Below are 16,153 nucleotides of genomic sequence, written 5' to 3' on the forward strand. Positions count from 1 at the left end.
TTTTTTTTTTTGTCTACAAAGTCTCTTCTGTGAGGCAAACATGCCTCAACTATCATCTTTATTTTATTATTGTAAAAAGAAAAAAAAAAAAGTTACACCATCTTCTGTTGATTTCCCAGTAACAGCTACAGTACTTCCCAGCACAAGTCCATTTTAGCAAATTACTGAACCCCATTCCAGGGTTGAACTCTTTAATATTTAGGCAAAACCCATCCTTGTTACTGTCCCAGCAACATGCAGCTATTCTCATTGTGCTTTACCTTGTCCTAGCTGTCCTCTTCTACAGTACCCCTTGGAAGTAAAAGTTGGAGGTTCAGCTCGCTGCTCTGGCTGGTGGAGAAAAGTCCCTCCTGCTGAAGGCTGTGTTAAACATTTATGTTTCACCGAGACACAGTAGCTTCAACAAAATAACCTATCTTGCTGAAATCTTTTCACGAAAAATGTTTTTGTGAGCTCAAATGCTGGCAGAATAGTTGGGCTTGGGTTTGCTGACTTGTCTTCCCTCCTGTCAGTGTCCATGCTTTCGTCTCTATTTCTTGGTTCACCTCGCAGCTGGGAGTTTCCCAGGCCTCTAAGTGCCGTTGCTGCACAGGTTTGGTGTTGAGTGCTCAGGTATCAGAGCGAAAGGCACAGTGATCACTTAGTGAGGTTGGATGTCTGGAAAAAACACCTTGAGCAAATGCTGGAGTACAATGTCAGGGCCAGGAGGCTTCCTTGACCCCATGGGTTGGACCAGGTGACCCCCAGAGGTCCCTTCCAACTTAAACCATTCATCTGGCCTCAGTGACCTCATCTGTCCATTTTATTTAACATTCCTGTGGACAGTGCTTTTAAATTCTTCAAGAGCTGATCTATCAGGTGGAGCTTTCAGTTCATGCACAAACAGACAGCACTGCTTGTCTTTTTTCTAATTTTTTGTTACTATTTTTCCTAAAAAACAGTAAAGGGCACTACATGACCTGTGCTTGCTAACAAAGGTGAGGATTCAGGCCTTTCTGTGTTACAGTATCAAAGCAGAAATGAAAAAGTCATCCATGCAAAACTGCACGTCACGTAGTCTATAAGGAAAGTGCATGAGTATTCAGTGTGTTCCTGAACGTTCTTCAAAACTCAATGATTCTCTCCTAACTAGCTGGAGAACGTGTAATTGTGAGAAAGCATCCAAACTGTACAAACTGCAGCACAATTGAGTAGGGTTTCATTCTGGTTTTGTGGTTTTTAACCTTATATCTGTGTTAGGTTTAGTTCACTGCAGCCAGGACTGACTTCTCTTCATCCAGGTGAGTACATAGGGTTGGAAACTTACATCTGCTATTAAATATTTAGGCTCTGCTTTTAAATAAAGAAGTGTATGTTCATACACATATCTATTTACACACACCTCTCTTTAGACTCCGTGTGGCATCCCCAGATAACGTCTGCTGGCACTTAGGGTGTGCAGCACCACACAGGTGACCCACGCCCACCGCACCTCCCCGTGTGCCTGTGTCACACCTTATGTTACAGTTGTGCATCTTCCTGCGGGAGGTCTGGGCAACATTTTTTGGTCTGGGGTGGGTTATTTTAATATTTTAGGCATTCAGAGTGGGCCAACAGATGGGATGGCTCTTCATCGACTACTGGAGTTTGATGACAGCAGTGTTCAAAAGGGGAGAGAAAGGGGGCACTGCTGCCCTTCAGGGGCTGAGTTTCACTCAGAAAAGCCAGGATGATGTGGGATTTATTGACTATTTCTCCTAGTGATTTTAGGAAAGGCAAAATTGCTTCAGGAGGAAGGAAGAGCTCCATGTGCTCCCAAGGGACTTTGCTGACAGAACCAGTGAAACACTGCTTATTCCTCCTTGTTTCTGGGACACGGGGAATAAGGCAGAAGGCCCAGTATGTGCACCAAGGTAAACTTTCAGTAGGCAAATTAGCTAGGAACAGTTAGTGTTGGCCTGAACCTATGAGAGTACCCCAGACTTTGGAGATACCTGCTTGTGAAGGGCTGATGAAATATCTAAAAGACGCACTGCTAATACAGCTGGATATAGCTTCGCTCAATAACCACTTATCTCATGGTCATTACTGCCATGTTCAGCTCCTAACAAAGGTAATTAGCACAGCTATCAAAACAAAATAAAATGCTGCTATTCCTGACATTCAGATGCAACATTATTTAAGAGAAAACAGTGAACTTTTGCTTCTGTGCATTTTTTTCCAATGGATTTTTCTGTGACGAGACAAGAAACCCTTAGAAAATGGCTGATGGTAATATTTGTCTTTGAGGCTATTCCTACAACAGAAAAAAAAATCCTACAAAAGAAAAGAAAGAAAAAAAAGCATCACACTGGACTAACGCTGCTTGTCTAATGGGTAAGGAGAAAACGATTTTTTGTTGTGTCTCTCCTTTCTTCTCATTAGCACAGCAGTGCTGCTAATTTGGCTACAGAAGTTCATTGAGGGAGAGCAGCTAATTGCTGCCCGTTGTCCTTTCTTTCTCTTTTGCAGTATTTTGTATTACCACAGGGTGGTGGTGAAGAGCTTAGTGAACACTACTCACTGCTCTGTTGTTCTGATGTTTTTTTATGCTACTAAAAATGTTACTTGATGCACAGACCGTGCATGCCATCTCTTTGCAGTGTGGGAAACCTATTCAGGAAAAAAAAAAAAAATAGGGTTCTCAATCACTTGCAGAAACCAGGGTGAATCAAGGCCACTTCTTATAACACATTAGCTCCTTTTGCTATCGGTTTTTATCCTTCACTGTTCCCAATCAGTATTTATGGAGCTGGCACTCTTCGCTGCTTTGCCTCTGCTAGTCCTCAGAGAGCAGCAATTTCAGGAAGATGCAGTGAAGCATCAAGTTATAGCTTCTTCAGATTTAGTTGCCAAGAATAAATTTAGGGGCACAAGAGCTTTGACTGATGCTTGAGCAGCTAGATGGAGCACTTGCAAATTACACATGAAAAAGCTCTTTGTCATTCATTTTATTTACGTCAACTCAATCTTGTTACTTCTTCTCCATAATCACATACTATTTGTAATGCCATGTTCATGGTATTGTTAAGTTTTAGTTTCTATACTCTTTTTGTCCCTACTTCCATTACAAATTGCTTGAAACAGAAACTAACTTTATACATTTTTTTTTTTTTTTAGCACAATAATGGCATTAGAACTGCCTTCTGTCTTAAAAACCAACCAAGCTAGCAACTGTATAACATATTTGTGTAATGGTAAATCAAAGCTTTATTAATTCATCTTAACAATTTTATTTCACATAACTGTGGTAAAAGCCAAAGTACAGAGCACTTCAGCTTACTACCAGAATAAATAGAAAGATTCCAGTTTAGCCTTCTGTTTTAATTATTGAACAGCTCTCAAAATTAAATCACTGACCTTTGAGAATTTAGTGACCAAACAAGTGCTTGTCCTCAAGGCACACGTTTGGAGCTTGCATTCCTTTACAGGAAGCTTTTATGCTCTGATGAAAGATGGCCAAGATCATTGCAAGAACAAAGTGAATGAGGTAAGACCAAAGATCCTATATGTAGAGAGAGATGATGATGATGATGATATTGTCATTGTGTGGTGAGGAGTGCATATATGGGGACCAAATACCTATTTTTTAAGCAAGAAACACCCTCTTAAACAACTGGGAATAGGGTTTTCTGTCGGGGGACAAAGACCGTCAGACTTCTCTATGGGGTGCATCAAATCCTAACAGCATCCCACAGATCACTTCTTCTCTTTACACTCCTCTGGAGTCCTTTGACTAAGGTAGCAAATGTTTACATAGCTCAGAAGTAGAAAATGTTTGATGTATTTTCAACTTCTCAACTTCCTTTAGCACAAACTACCAGCAGCAGATGAAGAGGGATTTTACTGGTGGGTGAGCAAACACTTCTCTGTAGATTGCTGGTGAAGGCACCATAAATAACGCTTCCAGTAATTGTTGCAAAATTGGGAATGTTTTGGAGGGCAGAAGGAAAATATTAAAGGATGTGTCCCCAAGGTCTAAGGTCCTACCCTATAAATTAAGTTAAAAGAATATTTAAATCGAATATTCCTATAAAGGTGCAATCATTCTTAATGAGAAGATATTAATCTGTCTCTCTTTTTACGTGGTATCTGTGTGACTTGTTTTGTAACTCTGAAATGATGGTGGCAATGCTAGCTAGTATTTGAAAAGTAATACTGATCTTAGTGTTATTTTTTCATTAATGAAAGAACTGATTTAAAAGCCAAATATGTAAAATTTACTCATTCTGGCTACTGTTTTTATCTGTACACATATTTAACCTCTATAGCCTAAGCTTCTGTGCATTAGACATTTATGGACATTAATTCCAAACAGAATAGACATTAATTTTGTTGTTATTTCATTTTGTCCCTTCTTCTAACCTCTTCCCATTAATTACTCTTACACTGCCTTATACCAGAAGCATCCAGAATTGTGTACTTCAATGGACTTCTATGAAAAGTTATAAAATAATAAGGATTCTCCAAGAAAAGGATAAAAATAAGATGGTTTTGATGTAGCATAGTTGCATGAGAGGGGGAAAAAAAGACTAAAGACATATTTTTGCCAAAAAATCCTTATTTGATTCCTCATTTGACTAGATAACTAAGGACTCGTTGAGTCCTTATTCGATTCCTCACATCTTTGCCCTCATCTTGCTCTGCTCCAGCTCTGACCCTCTGTGAGGTCATTCAACTTATTAACCCAGAAAAAGACTAATGCCAATAAAAGAAGAAAAAAACATGATTGCTTTGTGCTGAGTTAGTGTATTGAATTGCCTTAGTTCACCTCCTGCAGGAACCACAGCCAGTTTGTGGGAGATGAGAGGTACAAACAGTCAAGAGCAGGCACAGGGAGAAATGTGAGCGGAGGAGACCTGTTTCTTCTCAGTTGTGAGCCGTTTGACTCTTAAAAAGATGTTTTTTTCCTTAAAAAAGATGATAGATAAATACTGGATTATTAATGGCCAACACAATCTGATCTGAAGACCTGAGAGAAGAAGGATTTCCTTACAGACTTGAAATGCATAGGGTACTGTTTGTAGCAAGTCTTCCAAAAAGGAAGGAGGGAGCAGGAAGAGCTACCTGCATCAATACCTCTGTGGACTGTCTTCACAGAGTCATTTATTTCCACAAGTCACACTGCATAAGAAAATACCAAGCAGAACCCAATGCTCCAAATTATAGGGAATTAAGGTATATTGTAAATTAGATAAAGCTGAGTTAAAGTTTCAGCAGTCTAATGAAGCTATAGCTGATATTCCCAATAAATTATCATTCAAAATAATCACCTATAGATTCCCAGATTGTATTTAATGCTAGACACCTGTAAATGAAAGAAAACAAAACAATAGATATGGTGAAAACCCACTTCCTTTTTTCCTGCTTTCCCAACCCTGCATCCTCTTCTTGGGCTCACAAGATAAATATGGGGAAAAAGACACCTTAATCTTAAATCTTTCAGCCAAAATCGTACAACCTATCTAAAGAATGAGAAGCTGGATTATACTTCTGGCTATTGCAGTCAGCACAGAAGAGGCAGAAAAGCAGGACGTCTGTACCCAAGGGTATCCTGGCATCCCTGGCAATCCTGGACACAACGGCGTACCAGGTCGTGACGGACGCGATGGCCTGAAAGGCGACAAGGGGGATACAGGTACTGTGTTCAGCGTAAATGCTCTGATGTATGGAGTGTTTTCCTATCTCTGCATTAATGGATCATTTCACCGAGCCTCCAGGAAACATTTCAGACTCTCATCACTTACTTGTTTGAGGATGAAAATATAAGAAAAGACCTAATAATTAAAGCAAGACAGCTATTACTACAGAGAAGTTGGGTCAAAGGGATAAAAACAACTTAAAAGAAGAAAGACTTTACTTACTTTGTATTCTGGGAGCATTTTCAGGTCCATCTGAAAACTGATAGTAACTATACTTCTGTAAACAACTTAAAGCCCACTAAAAAACAACAACCGTGTATATGAAATGTTCAGCAGTAGTAAGACTTCTCTTCCTTACCTAAATTTTACATTTGTAGGACTTGACTCTGAGTGTGCCTACTTGCTGTACTACAGTGAAGTTCAGGAGAGGACATGGTTGAAAAAGCAGTGTAGGATTTATGTCTGCTGTAACAGGCTGTAGTAGAGATTTACATGTGATACTGAAGACAGGTAATCATCACAGCCACCTAAAGGTAATAACTGCTGTGTACTTTGAGCCTCAGGATAAGGGTGGCCTTTGCATCCGTGCTGGAACATCAAGGCCAGGGTTACACTAGGTGATGAACCTGTGGACATGCGGACATTTAACACTTCATCACAAGTGTCACAAGCCCAGCATGCAAAAGACAGGACAAATGCAAATCTGCTACTTCAAACTTGCTCACAATTTTTTGTAGGGGAACTCTTCCCCAACAGGGTACATGTCAGGTCTGCTATTGTGTGGCATCATGCAGGGGGTGTAATGGTTTAATGCATGAGTGTTTAATAAACACTGTTACTGTGTGCACAAATCTATCCAGATCAAACTTGTACTTAACACGTAAACCCTTCTACCGAGTCCTGATCCTGCAAATTGTGAATCAGCCTTTTTCAGTAGAGTATATAGTTTAGTACTTAAACCAATGTCAGGACAATAGTAGAAAGAAATTACCTTAAAATGTCCTACATTTTAATGTCCTGTTTTACTGTGCCTTTCAATGCAAAGGAAATGTCTGCCTTTAACAGACCAGGTTGCTGGTGCGATCACAAAGACAAAACCTGATTTCTTTATCACTTTCTTTACCAGTGAAGTCTACACCTCCACAGGAAGTGCATTCTGCAGAACCAGTGCTGAAGGTGTAGCTTGGTGTACATTTCTTTGATGGTTATACTGGCATAAGCAGGAACCTCTGTTAGAGCCTTTTGCAACCTCTCCACTCATCTCTTCAATACACCACAACTCTTTGTGTGGCTATGCAGTGAGTTGGATTGGTTGAAAAACAACCAGGACTTACAGTTTGGACGATAAAGAGTCACTCGCTGCTTCCTGCCTGCCCTGGAGCACTGAAAGTCAGATCTACCCACTTTTACTCACCTCAGTGACTGCTAAAGAGTTACTTTGAACTCTCTTGTTTTATAAACAATTTACAGAATTCTCTGTCAAGCAATCACTTCTGTGCTCCTTCTGCATTCAGTGCCCTAGTCTTGCTTAAAATGAAATCTTTTAAAATCCAGGAAACAATAAAAAAATCCATTAGCTTCTTAATAGGCAGGTACAGTAAATTGCCATGATACAGGAATCAGGAGTGAATGCTTCCCTCCAGTCTAGAGACATTATTCCCCTGTGATGTTTCATCGCCATTGGTAAACCCCTGCAGGTGTCTTTTCTTGGGGGGGTAGAGGGGGAAGTTTATCATTGTTTCACTACATGTGAATTTTACTGTCAGTGTAAAACCTTTCTGAATGCAGCTTCCTTACTCTTCCTTATTTTCTGACTCCCTGTCAAGGCTCCCCATGAAATAAAAACATCAGCAGTGGCACCCAGTAGTCAGGAATAAGACTACTGTTTACATTACCATTTAGCCAGGATTGAAGAGGAAGGATCAGAGCAGGATTTGAACCCCATTTTCCATTAATTTAATAGTTTAATGAATATCTGTTTTTCTCTTCTGTGCTAGGTGAAGCAGGACTTCCTGGCACTCCAGGGAAAGATGGCATAAATGGAGAAAAAGGCCAAAAAGGTCAGAGAAGAAGTATTTCAATGTATTAGACATTTATCAACTGTTGGGTTTATGAGCGCTGGACGTGCTATACATTCTACCTGTAGTGAAAGTACCACTGAGGTTAAAAAAAACAACAAACCTTTTCAGAAGTGGTAGAGGCTGCACAACCATAGTGACAATACAAGAGGAATTTGTCTCCTATTATTCTGCCTCTGATGCAACAACTTGCCTGCTCAGCCCTTTACCTCACCTTTCTCTTCTCTCATCCCTCTGTCAGCTGCTGAGGAAGATGCCACATCTGCAGCTACCTCGGGAAAATGAGGTTCCTGTGGCTATGTGTGCAACTTCAGGGAAAGATACTTCAAAAGGAATTACAGAAGACATGAAGTATACACCTAAAAATACAGGAAACACGATTGATTTTATTGAATCAAGCAGGTACCAGACCCAAAATCTGACAAGGGAAGGCATCTACATGTATTTCTAAAGTAAATACACGTGAAACACATAAAAGACACACAGAAAAGATTCGTCTCCTGCATGTTTTCCATGTTTTTGTGTAATCACAGCTCAGACACACAGTCTGGAGCTCAGCCAGCAGCCTTAGTGGTATCTTAACGTATATGCCCATGAGACACTAGTCCCAATATCTTGGTTTAAAATGGCATCCAAAACCTTTCAATAAAGGGTTGCCAGATATCCTATCTAACTGTCAACTCATCTCAGATCTCATTTCTCATACTATTGTGATCTTTTTATTGTCTTGTCATGGTGACCATAAACTTTTCCACAATTGTAACTGCCCAACCAATGAAGATCTGGGAAATGTATGCTTCTTCTGTTTAGCCAAACTATGCACATACAGAAAGCCTTCTGTGTCAGCTGGATGTACATATGTAGTGACTTGTGCATAAAAACAGGTAATGAGACATTGTGCAGGTTGTGTCACATCATTCTGCACAAATTCAGAATCTCAGAAATGATGGACTTGTGCATCCTTGGAGTAATTGTGCATGGGTAAATTTGTGTTTCCAAAAGCATGGAAACCTGCCAAATACACTGTGTCCAGGTTCTCTGAAATCCTTACAATAACCCTGAAAAATAACAAATGGTATATGCATTGCACAGGTGTAATAACAAGTTGCACTACATACCTCAGACTTTTCTACAGACTGTCCCCAGTCCTGGAAGGAAAAAGAGACATGAGGACACAAACATTTAATATCACCAAAGCTACCTCCTTTTCCTGTGTCCTTGTCCTATTGGATCTGTGCTGCTTTTCCCAAAGACTCACTATATAATCTCAGTTGTTTTTAGCTCATTGCTGCTGTTAAATACTATCAATTTCAAATTGAGAACTGTAAAGTGAAAATGCAGCATTATTACCAAGATCAGAAGCCAGAAGATTTTATGCAGAAATGATTGACAGAGTATACATGTATGAGCATTATGGTATCTTCTGGCATTCATGTCTATCAGCTGCTAATGTTCCCTTCACATCAGGGGACCTTCATCAGCAAAAACCTTGTGCAGATGGATTTTCAAAGGCTTTGAGCTTTCAGTCCAAGTCTGAATGAAGAATAAATAGAGCATGTGGCTGCAAATACCAAGATCAAAAAGCTTCTCATTGCACTTCAGCACAATCTAGGTAACCCAAGCAAAGTCCCATCATGAAGAAATTACAGAAACATGTAGCAGTTAAGGTCTGGATGTTGCCAAAGTAGAAGACTTTGCCTGATTAAATTGTGAACCATCTCCTCCACTTATACCAAAAGCTGAAAATAAGCATCTGGACAGATGCTGCTTGTACATGAGATGATCTGAGCTGTCAGTGCTATCATCATCCTAGAGAAAAGTCACACCTTCCTTTCTTTGAGCTTATTCTTGCTGCTTTCAGCTAGGGTACCTGTCTTCTATTGGCAATAGCAGCTTCTTCCGGCTCATCCTGAACTTACATGTTTGAAACGTTGTATGTATGGTGAGCACAGTATGAACAGTGGTGACATACAGCTATACTTAGGTGTCTTTGTGCTGAAACTCCTGTTGTGTCTCAGTAATCCGTTGGACAATCACAAGAACATGTCTTTTTTTTTTTTTTTAACCTCCATTTAGGAGCCAATGGGACCGTTGAAGAGAAGGGGAACAAAGGAGATAAAGGAGAAAGAGGACGACCTGGGAAGCTAGGACCAAAAGGAGTTATAGGGTCAGTGGGTTACAAGGGCCAGAAGGGAGAACTGGGTCTTCAAGGACAAAAGGGGTTGAAAGGAGACATTGGGCCTATAGGCCCGAAAGGGACAAAGGGTGAAACTGGCCAGCCTGGAAGAATTGGTATGCCAGGACCAATTGGCCCCACTGGTAATCCAGGTCCTAAAGGTAACACTGGAGATCTGGGGCCACCAGGTAATCCAGGAGTTCAGGGGGAAAGAGGCTTGAAAGGTGACAGAGGAGACAAGGGGAACATAGGTGCCCCAGCAGTCCTGCCAAGGAGCGCTTTCAGTGTAGGCCTTACGGTTGCCACCAAGTTTCCCCCCCACAGTCAGCCGATCAAGTTCGACAAGGTGCTGTACAACAGTCTGAACGACTACAACCCAATCACTGGCAAATTTACCTGCAAATTCTCTGGTGTTTACTATTTCACCTACCATATCACCGTCTACTCGAGGAATGTCAGAGTAGCTCTAGTGAAAAATGGGGTCAAGGTGTTGCACACTGTGGATGGGTACCAGGGTGTTGAGGACCAGGCATCGGGAGCTGCCATCCTTGAGCTACAGAAAGGAGACGAGGTGTGGCTTCAGGCTCACCGAGGAGAGACCTTCAACGGGCTGTTTGCAGACGCTGATGATGATACCACCTTCACTGGGTTTCTACTGTTCAGCACCTCGGACATGCTGGACCCATTGCCATCACCCGCAGCATAAATCCACGCTCTGTTAATCTATGACTCTGGTGAACTGTTGTTTGCTTCCTACCGATCCAAGTTTCAGAGTGTTGCAAGCAGTGGAGGTGCTTTATGAAAGTCAGTGCTGGTTTACTTGCTTAGTATTCTTCTTCAGTAGGAACTACTACTAATAGTGGTTCCAGTCCTGCCTTTTGAGCATTTTTTGAAAGGAAATAAAACCTATCCACAAATTCAGTATGTCTGTGTCTTTCAGTCCTCCCTAATAAAGTTTAAATCTGCTGGCCAATTTCATCTGAATCCAGTGGAGAACAGAAAACATCCAGGGAGTTATGACAACAGCTAAATGGGAGATCTAGGACTGCAGGAAAGGATGGGACAAGGTAGAGATTTCTGTAAAAGTTTATTATTATTTTTTTTGTTTGTTTGTTTTTTTACTGCCCTGCAGTGATAGACTCAGAGGTATTAGTAGATGGAAAAACAAGTATCAGCCAGCCATGTGCACTTGCAGCACAGAAAGCCACCCATATCCTGGGCTCTATCAAAAGCAGTGTGGCCAGCAGGGCAAGGGAGGGGATTCTCCCCCTCTGCTCTGCTCTTGTGAGAACCCGTCTGGAGCCAGACAGTGATAGAATAAGGGGGAATGGTTTTAAACTAAAAGAGGGGAGATTTAGACGTTAGGGGGAAGTTCTTCCCTCAGAGGGTGGTGAGGCCCTGGCACAGGCTGCCCAGAGAAGCTGTGGATGCCCCATCCCTGGAGGTGCTCAGGGCCAGGCTGGATGGGGCTTTGGGCAACCTGGTGTGGTGGGAGGTGTCCCTGCCCATGGCAGGGGGCTGGAACTGGGTGGGTTTTAAAGTCCTTTCCTACCCAAATCATTCTGTGATTCTCTGACTCCATGAAGTTATCAGACTGAGAAGGTGTAGGGTCACACTAGTAGGATCTATAGGAAACCAGGCCTATACAAACACACACCAAACACACACAACTGCTCTCTGCTCAAGAAACAACTTGTGCAGTAGTTTTCATGACCAAGTGTTAAAATACAGCTCAAGACTGTAGAAATAGCCCTATTCTGAAGGGTTTGTATTAGACTCCTTTTTGTTCCAGTCACAAGTTCCAGGCGTTTATTTATTAAGCAGTCCTAATCTACTGTTATCAGCTTGTTTTTTTTTTTTTTTTTTTTTTTTTTTTTTTTTTTTTTTTTTTAAAACACAAAATAAAAAATTTCTAATGTGCATAAATAGTTTTTATGGTTGTAGTTCCAGTACAATTGTTTTTTGTGATTGGTATCTGCTCAGGAGAGGGCATCTCTTCAGGGTCTGTAGGGCTGGGCTTGATGCATTACTAGGTTGGTATTTTACAGCAGTACATACACCAGTCCTGAAGGAGAACTGTTTAAAAAGAAAGTGGGACAAAATAAAAGACACATTTTCAAGTTCTGGAATTAGGTATACCCCTGCCATATTGTGTAAGTATTAAACGGTAGTTACCTCCAAGCCAGTTCTAAGTAGTAAGCACAGGTAGACTTGTAACTTGGTTAGTTTGCATCCAAAAATAATATTTTTAAAACTTAGAATTAGCATTGCCTGATACCTCCAGACAGCCTGCTTGTTCAGTGTAATGGATGAGATTTGTTGCAGCTGAGCAGGATGTTAAAGACAACTTTTAAATATGGTTGTTTGCACTCTGTGCAGCTGAAGGTCTTAAATATAGCAAAATGGCATAATAGATGGAAATGCCACGTGAGTTTTCTGGCATGGGGCAGATATTAAATGCCAGTGCAAAAACACAGCATGATATTGCTGTAATTCAGAATCTGCAGGTGCAAAACAGGTTATCCCAAAGGAATAATCAGCTTCAATTTCTGTGGTTTTGTTGGTTTGTTTTCCTTGGGTTTTTCCTCCTCTTGTCCTAAAACTTAAAAATACAATAAAAGATTCTGTTAAAACTCACTTGCTACCCTTAGAAGAGAAAGAAGCGGAGAAGCCAACTGGCTGAAGCCAATTTCATGGTTAGTGTCACAAAATTATGTGTAAATACAGTGTAGAAGACTGAGGTCTAACTTCTGATAATTTCTAACACTACAGGAGGCAAGGAAAAGTGGGCAAGTCACTGATAGTCACTGAAGTCTCCGTAATGTCACTGAGCCTAGAGTTTGGATTATAAAGTTAAAATGAGCGCAGTGAGATGAGTTTGAAGAAGGATGGCTGCACACTCATGCTTCAACCCTTTCCTTGCCAGTTTAACTATTATGAGGGAAAGGGTTATGTGAGCTTTTCGATAAGGGGTGCTTTGCCCTGTAAGCCACAGGCTGTACGTTTGCGTCACACAAACACCTAGACTACAAAAATGCTTTCAGACACATTTATTTGCGAGGAATTTCTGTTATTACAAGGCACTATGAAGCCTTAAACTGCTAAAACAACCGCGGATTTTCAGGGCCCGCTGCCACCCAGCGCAATGGCGGAGGCCGGCTCCTCCTCAGGGCCGGCCGCGGGGAGGCAGCGGCGGGCCCGGCGGGCTGAGGGGAGGCGGCGCTGCCGCCCTGCTCCCGGCCTCCCCGGCGCCGCGCCGCTCCGCTCCCTCCCCGCCGCCGAGAGCCACCGGGCCGCTCCGCCATGCTGGCCGGCTACCGCCGGGCCCTCGGCCTCACGCTGCGGGGCTTTGCGCTGCGGGGCCGGGCGGTGGGACCGGGACCGGGAGTGGGGTCGGGGCTGGGGCTGCGGGCTGTCAGCACCAGCTGGAGCCCCGTGGGTGCCGCCTTCGATGCCAAGCAGCAGCGCGGCAGCGCGCCCGGCAGGGAGACGGTGAGCGGAGGGCAGGGGGAGGACGGGCTGGCTCCCGCTGTGGGGAGGGGGAGTTGGCCAGCCTGTTGTGGAGTTTTCCAGCCTGTTAAGGTTCTGTGGAATACGTATTTGTGCAGTGTGGGGTGGAAATCAGGGCTCTGAAATACAGCCTCTTTGCCTGATGGGATTTGAAGGCGTCTCGCTGGGAAATGAGGGAATTGGAGTCCCTTCCTGGGATGAGGAACTTGCTGTAAAATTGCCAGCATTAGCTGCAGTGGCAGAATAGGGCAAAGCACCCAGGAATGTCCCAAACACATCCGAGATGATGCTTTTGCTTCAGGACATGTGCTTTGACAGACAACCAGCCAATTTGTAGCTTTTCCACTGAAAACTTGTAAACTACCTGCAAGCCTGTAACTGGCTGCTATAACAAGGAGTTTGCAGAAGACACATTGTAAGGCCTACAGATCTTCAAATCCAGATTGTGATCTTTAGATGCTGAGGTTAAATTTGGGAAGAGATGGGTGTTGCATGAAGTCATCTACCTTGTGCTGTTAGCTGCTGTAATTAGCAGGTAAGGAGATGCTCATATTGTGGTTAGGCAGTTGCAGAGGGAGTGTATTACTTGCAGAGCTGCTGTTTGGTTTATTAAATATATATATTTATATTTACATATATATATATGCTGCTGTAGGCCTATATCATGGTACTTTTCCAGCAGGTAGTGTTAGCAATTTTGTGTGATCTGCAGCAGGACCTAATAAATTTTCAGGACCTTTAAATTCTCTTCTACAAATGCAGAACTTAACAGGTGTCCATGGCTACCCTGCCAAAGCCACGCTCAGTCTGTTTAAGGCTTGGTAAGAACTTCAGGAACAGTGTTCATACCATAATATTCTTCAGTTGCTGCTTGTCACTCCTTAGACATCTGGTTCCAGTACTTGAGGCTCATTTGATGAGCCCAAGATCACTGGTGAATATCCACAGCAGCTGGTCAAGTCATTCACTGCTCTGACACTCCCTTTACTCTTCACATTCCTGGATGTTTCTTTGCTTCAGAAGGATGTTTTTCCCTAATTTCAGAATGCAAATAGACTTCCTATAATTTGTCTTGCGCCTGTGCTTTGGAAGCAAAGCAAAAAAAAAAAAAAAAGCCTTGAAAAAAGGACAGTATAGCAGATGATGGGGTGGAACAGGAAAAAATTCTCAGGATTTGATGCTGAACTCTTACCACTTGCTGAGAAGAATCCTGGCTATAAGAATTCCAGTGAGGTTGTGCTCTGGAGAGTGATGCTGAGAGATGAAGATGTTGATGTGTGATGCCAGTATAAAGATTGATGTTAACTGATGTGGCTATTCACTCTACAAGGACTCTTGTGGACACATTTTAGGGAAGTGCCACTGTAGGTAGGGTCATTCAGAAATTAAGGAAAGTGATAGTAATGTGTTTCCCTTGGGTTCTGCACTACAGGGTCTGTTTGGTGTTCCAGAACTGAGCTGTCCAGAAGGATTTCAAGAAGCACAGGACAAAGCCTTGCAAGAATCAGAACAGCTAGTCCAGAAGGCATGTTCAACACCACCTGGACCTGAGATTGTAAAGATCTTTGATCAGCTTTCAGATGCCTTGTGCAGGGTAGCAGACTTGGTAAGTTACTTTTTTGATTATTACTTTAAGCAATTTCTTTTAAACTGATTGGCATAACATATCTTTTAGAAAATCATCACTCTTAATATGAAGAGAGCAGACCCAACCATCATACAGAAACCAGTTGTTAGTAAATATCTCGCTGAAATTTTTGCTATTGGTTTTCATATTTGAATTTCTCTGTGTGGTTTCAGTTTTCAAATCTTGTTTCTTTCTTTTTTTTTTTTTTTTTTTTTTTTATATATTCAAGGTCTCTTTTGTGCCAGGCACTTCTTCTTCCTGAAAGCACTTATGCACTCTGCCAAGTCACTAATGTACTTTTCTCTCTTATTTTTTAATATGCACTATGACTATTTCCTCTTAATCTATCAATAAAACACTGATGTCAGAATTCAGTGGTCATAGTTTTGTATCAGCTTGCTGAGTTAAAATTACTTTGGTTCCTCCTGTGTGCTACTTTCAGATTTACATGTTCAAAGATGGCTTATCCTTGCAGAGCTTTATCTTAAAGTAATTTGGTGATGGTTCTCTGTTGGCAAGACTTCTGAGATCTACCTACTCTGTCACTACTATACAGGATTTTAAGCAGGCATTCTTGCCCTAAAAAGTGAAACTCTTAAGTATATTGAATACAGTGTGCTTAATTCATATTTGTGAAGGTTCGTTTTATTTTTTTTATAATAACATTTAAAGCCTTTGCAGTATCTGTGTGTTGGAAGGACTGTAAGGTACACACCATGCTAACACAGTTTTAAGAAGTGCATAGATTAAAGCTATTTTTTGGAAAGAAATATTCACCATCTGGTTGAAAAGTTGTCAGCACTGTTCTCCAATAAACTTTATTTATGAGAAAAAATATGCAAATTATACAAATAGATTGCACAGTACTGTATAAATAAACATTCAGTTAAGTAGTACTACTTCAGTGCAACCGTGTTTATAATTAAAGATTTAAATTTGTCTTTTTGCCTCACTGTTTTCTTTCTTTTACTCTGTCAGGCTGATTTTGTGAAAATTGCCCATCCTGACTTTGCATTCAGAGAGGCCGCTGAAGAAGCTTGCAGGAACATTGGTACTATGGTAGAGAAGTATGTTTTCTTTATTTTGCTTTTGCCACATGCAA

The 16,153-nt window shown here is 41.6% G+C and overlaps 2 protein-coding genes across 2 annotated transcripts in view; both read left to right on the forward strand.

Annotated features, from left to right (window-relative positions):
• The first annotated feature begins 3,348 nt into the window (after window positions 1-3,348).
• Window positions 3,349-10,835, forward strand: LOC101800321 (uncharacterized). Its single transcript, XM_013102452.5, has 4 exons — window positions 3,349-3,508; window positions 5,465-5,656; window positions 7,658-7,720; window positions 9,815-10,835. The coding sequence occupies exons 2-4, from the start codon at window positions 5,491-5,493 to the stop codon at window positions 10,618-10,620; spliced, it is 1,035 nt and encodes a 344-aa protein (XP_012957906.3). The 5' UTR covers window positions 3,349-3,508; window positions 5,465-5,490; the 3' UTR covers window positions 10,621-10,835.
• Window positions 10,836-13,132: 2,297 nt separating this feature from the next.
• MIPEP (mitochondrial intermediate peptidase) overlaps window positions 13,133-16,153 on the forward strand; it is an 84,582-nt gene continuing 81,561 nt past the window's right edge. The window contains exons 1-3 of the mRNA XM_038175167.2: window positions 13,133-13,406; window positions 14,857-15,030; window positions 16,030-16,118. Coding sequence (XP_038031095.1) covers window positions 13,218-13,406; window positions 14,857-15,030; window positions 16,030-16,118 — 452 coding nt within the window. The 5' untranslated portion in view covers window positions 13,133-13,217. The remainder of the gene's footprint in view (window positions 13,407-14,856; window positions 15,031-16,029; window positions 16,119-16,153) is intronic.

Source organism: Anas platyrhynchos, chromosome 1, assembly GCF_047663525.1.
Source record: "Anas platyrhynchos isolate ZD024472 breed Pekin duck chromosome 1, IASCAAS_PekinDuck_T2T, whole genome shotgun sequence".
In the NCBI taxonomy this organism is placed as follows: Eukaryota; Metazoa; Chordata; class Aves; order Anseriformes; family Anatidae; genus Anas; species Anas platyrhynchos.

Coding starts and splice junctions, on each gene's coding strand:
- LOC101800321 (XM_013102452.5), top strand. CDS start 5,491: ATGAGAAGCTGGATTATACTTCTGGCTATTGCAGTCAGCACAGAAGAG. Junction 5,657..7,657: donor AGGCGACAAGGGGGATACAG/GTACTGTGTTCA, acceptor CTTCTGTGCTAG/GTGAAGCAGGACTTCCTGGC. Junction 7,721..9,814: donor TGGAGAAAAAGGCCAAAAAG/GTCAGAGAAGAA, acceptor ACCTCCATTTAG/GAGCCAATGGGACCGTTGAA.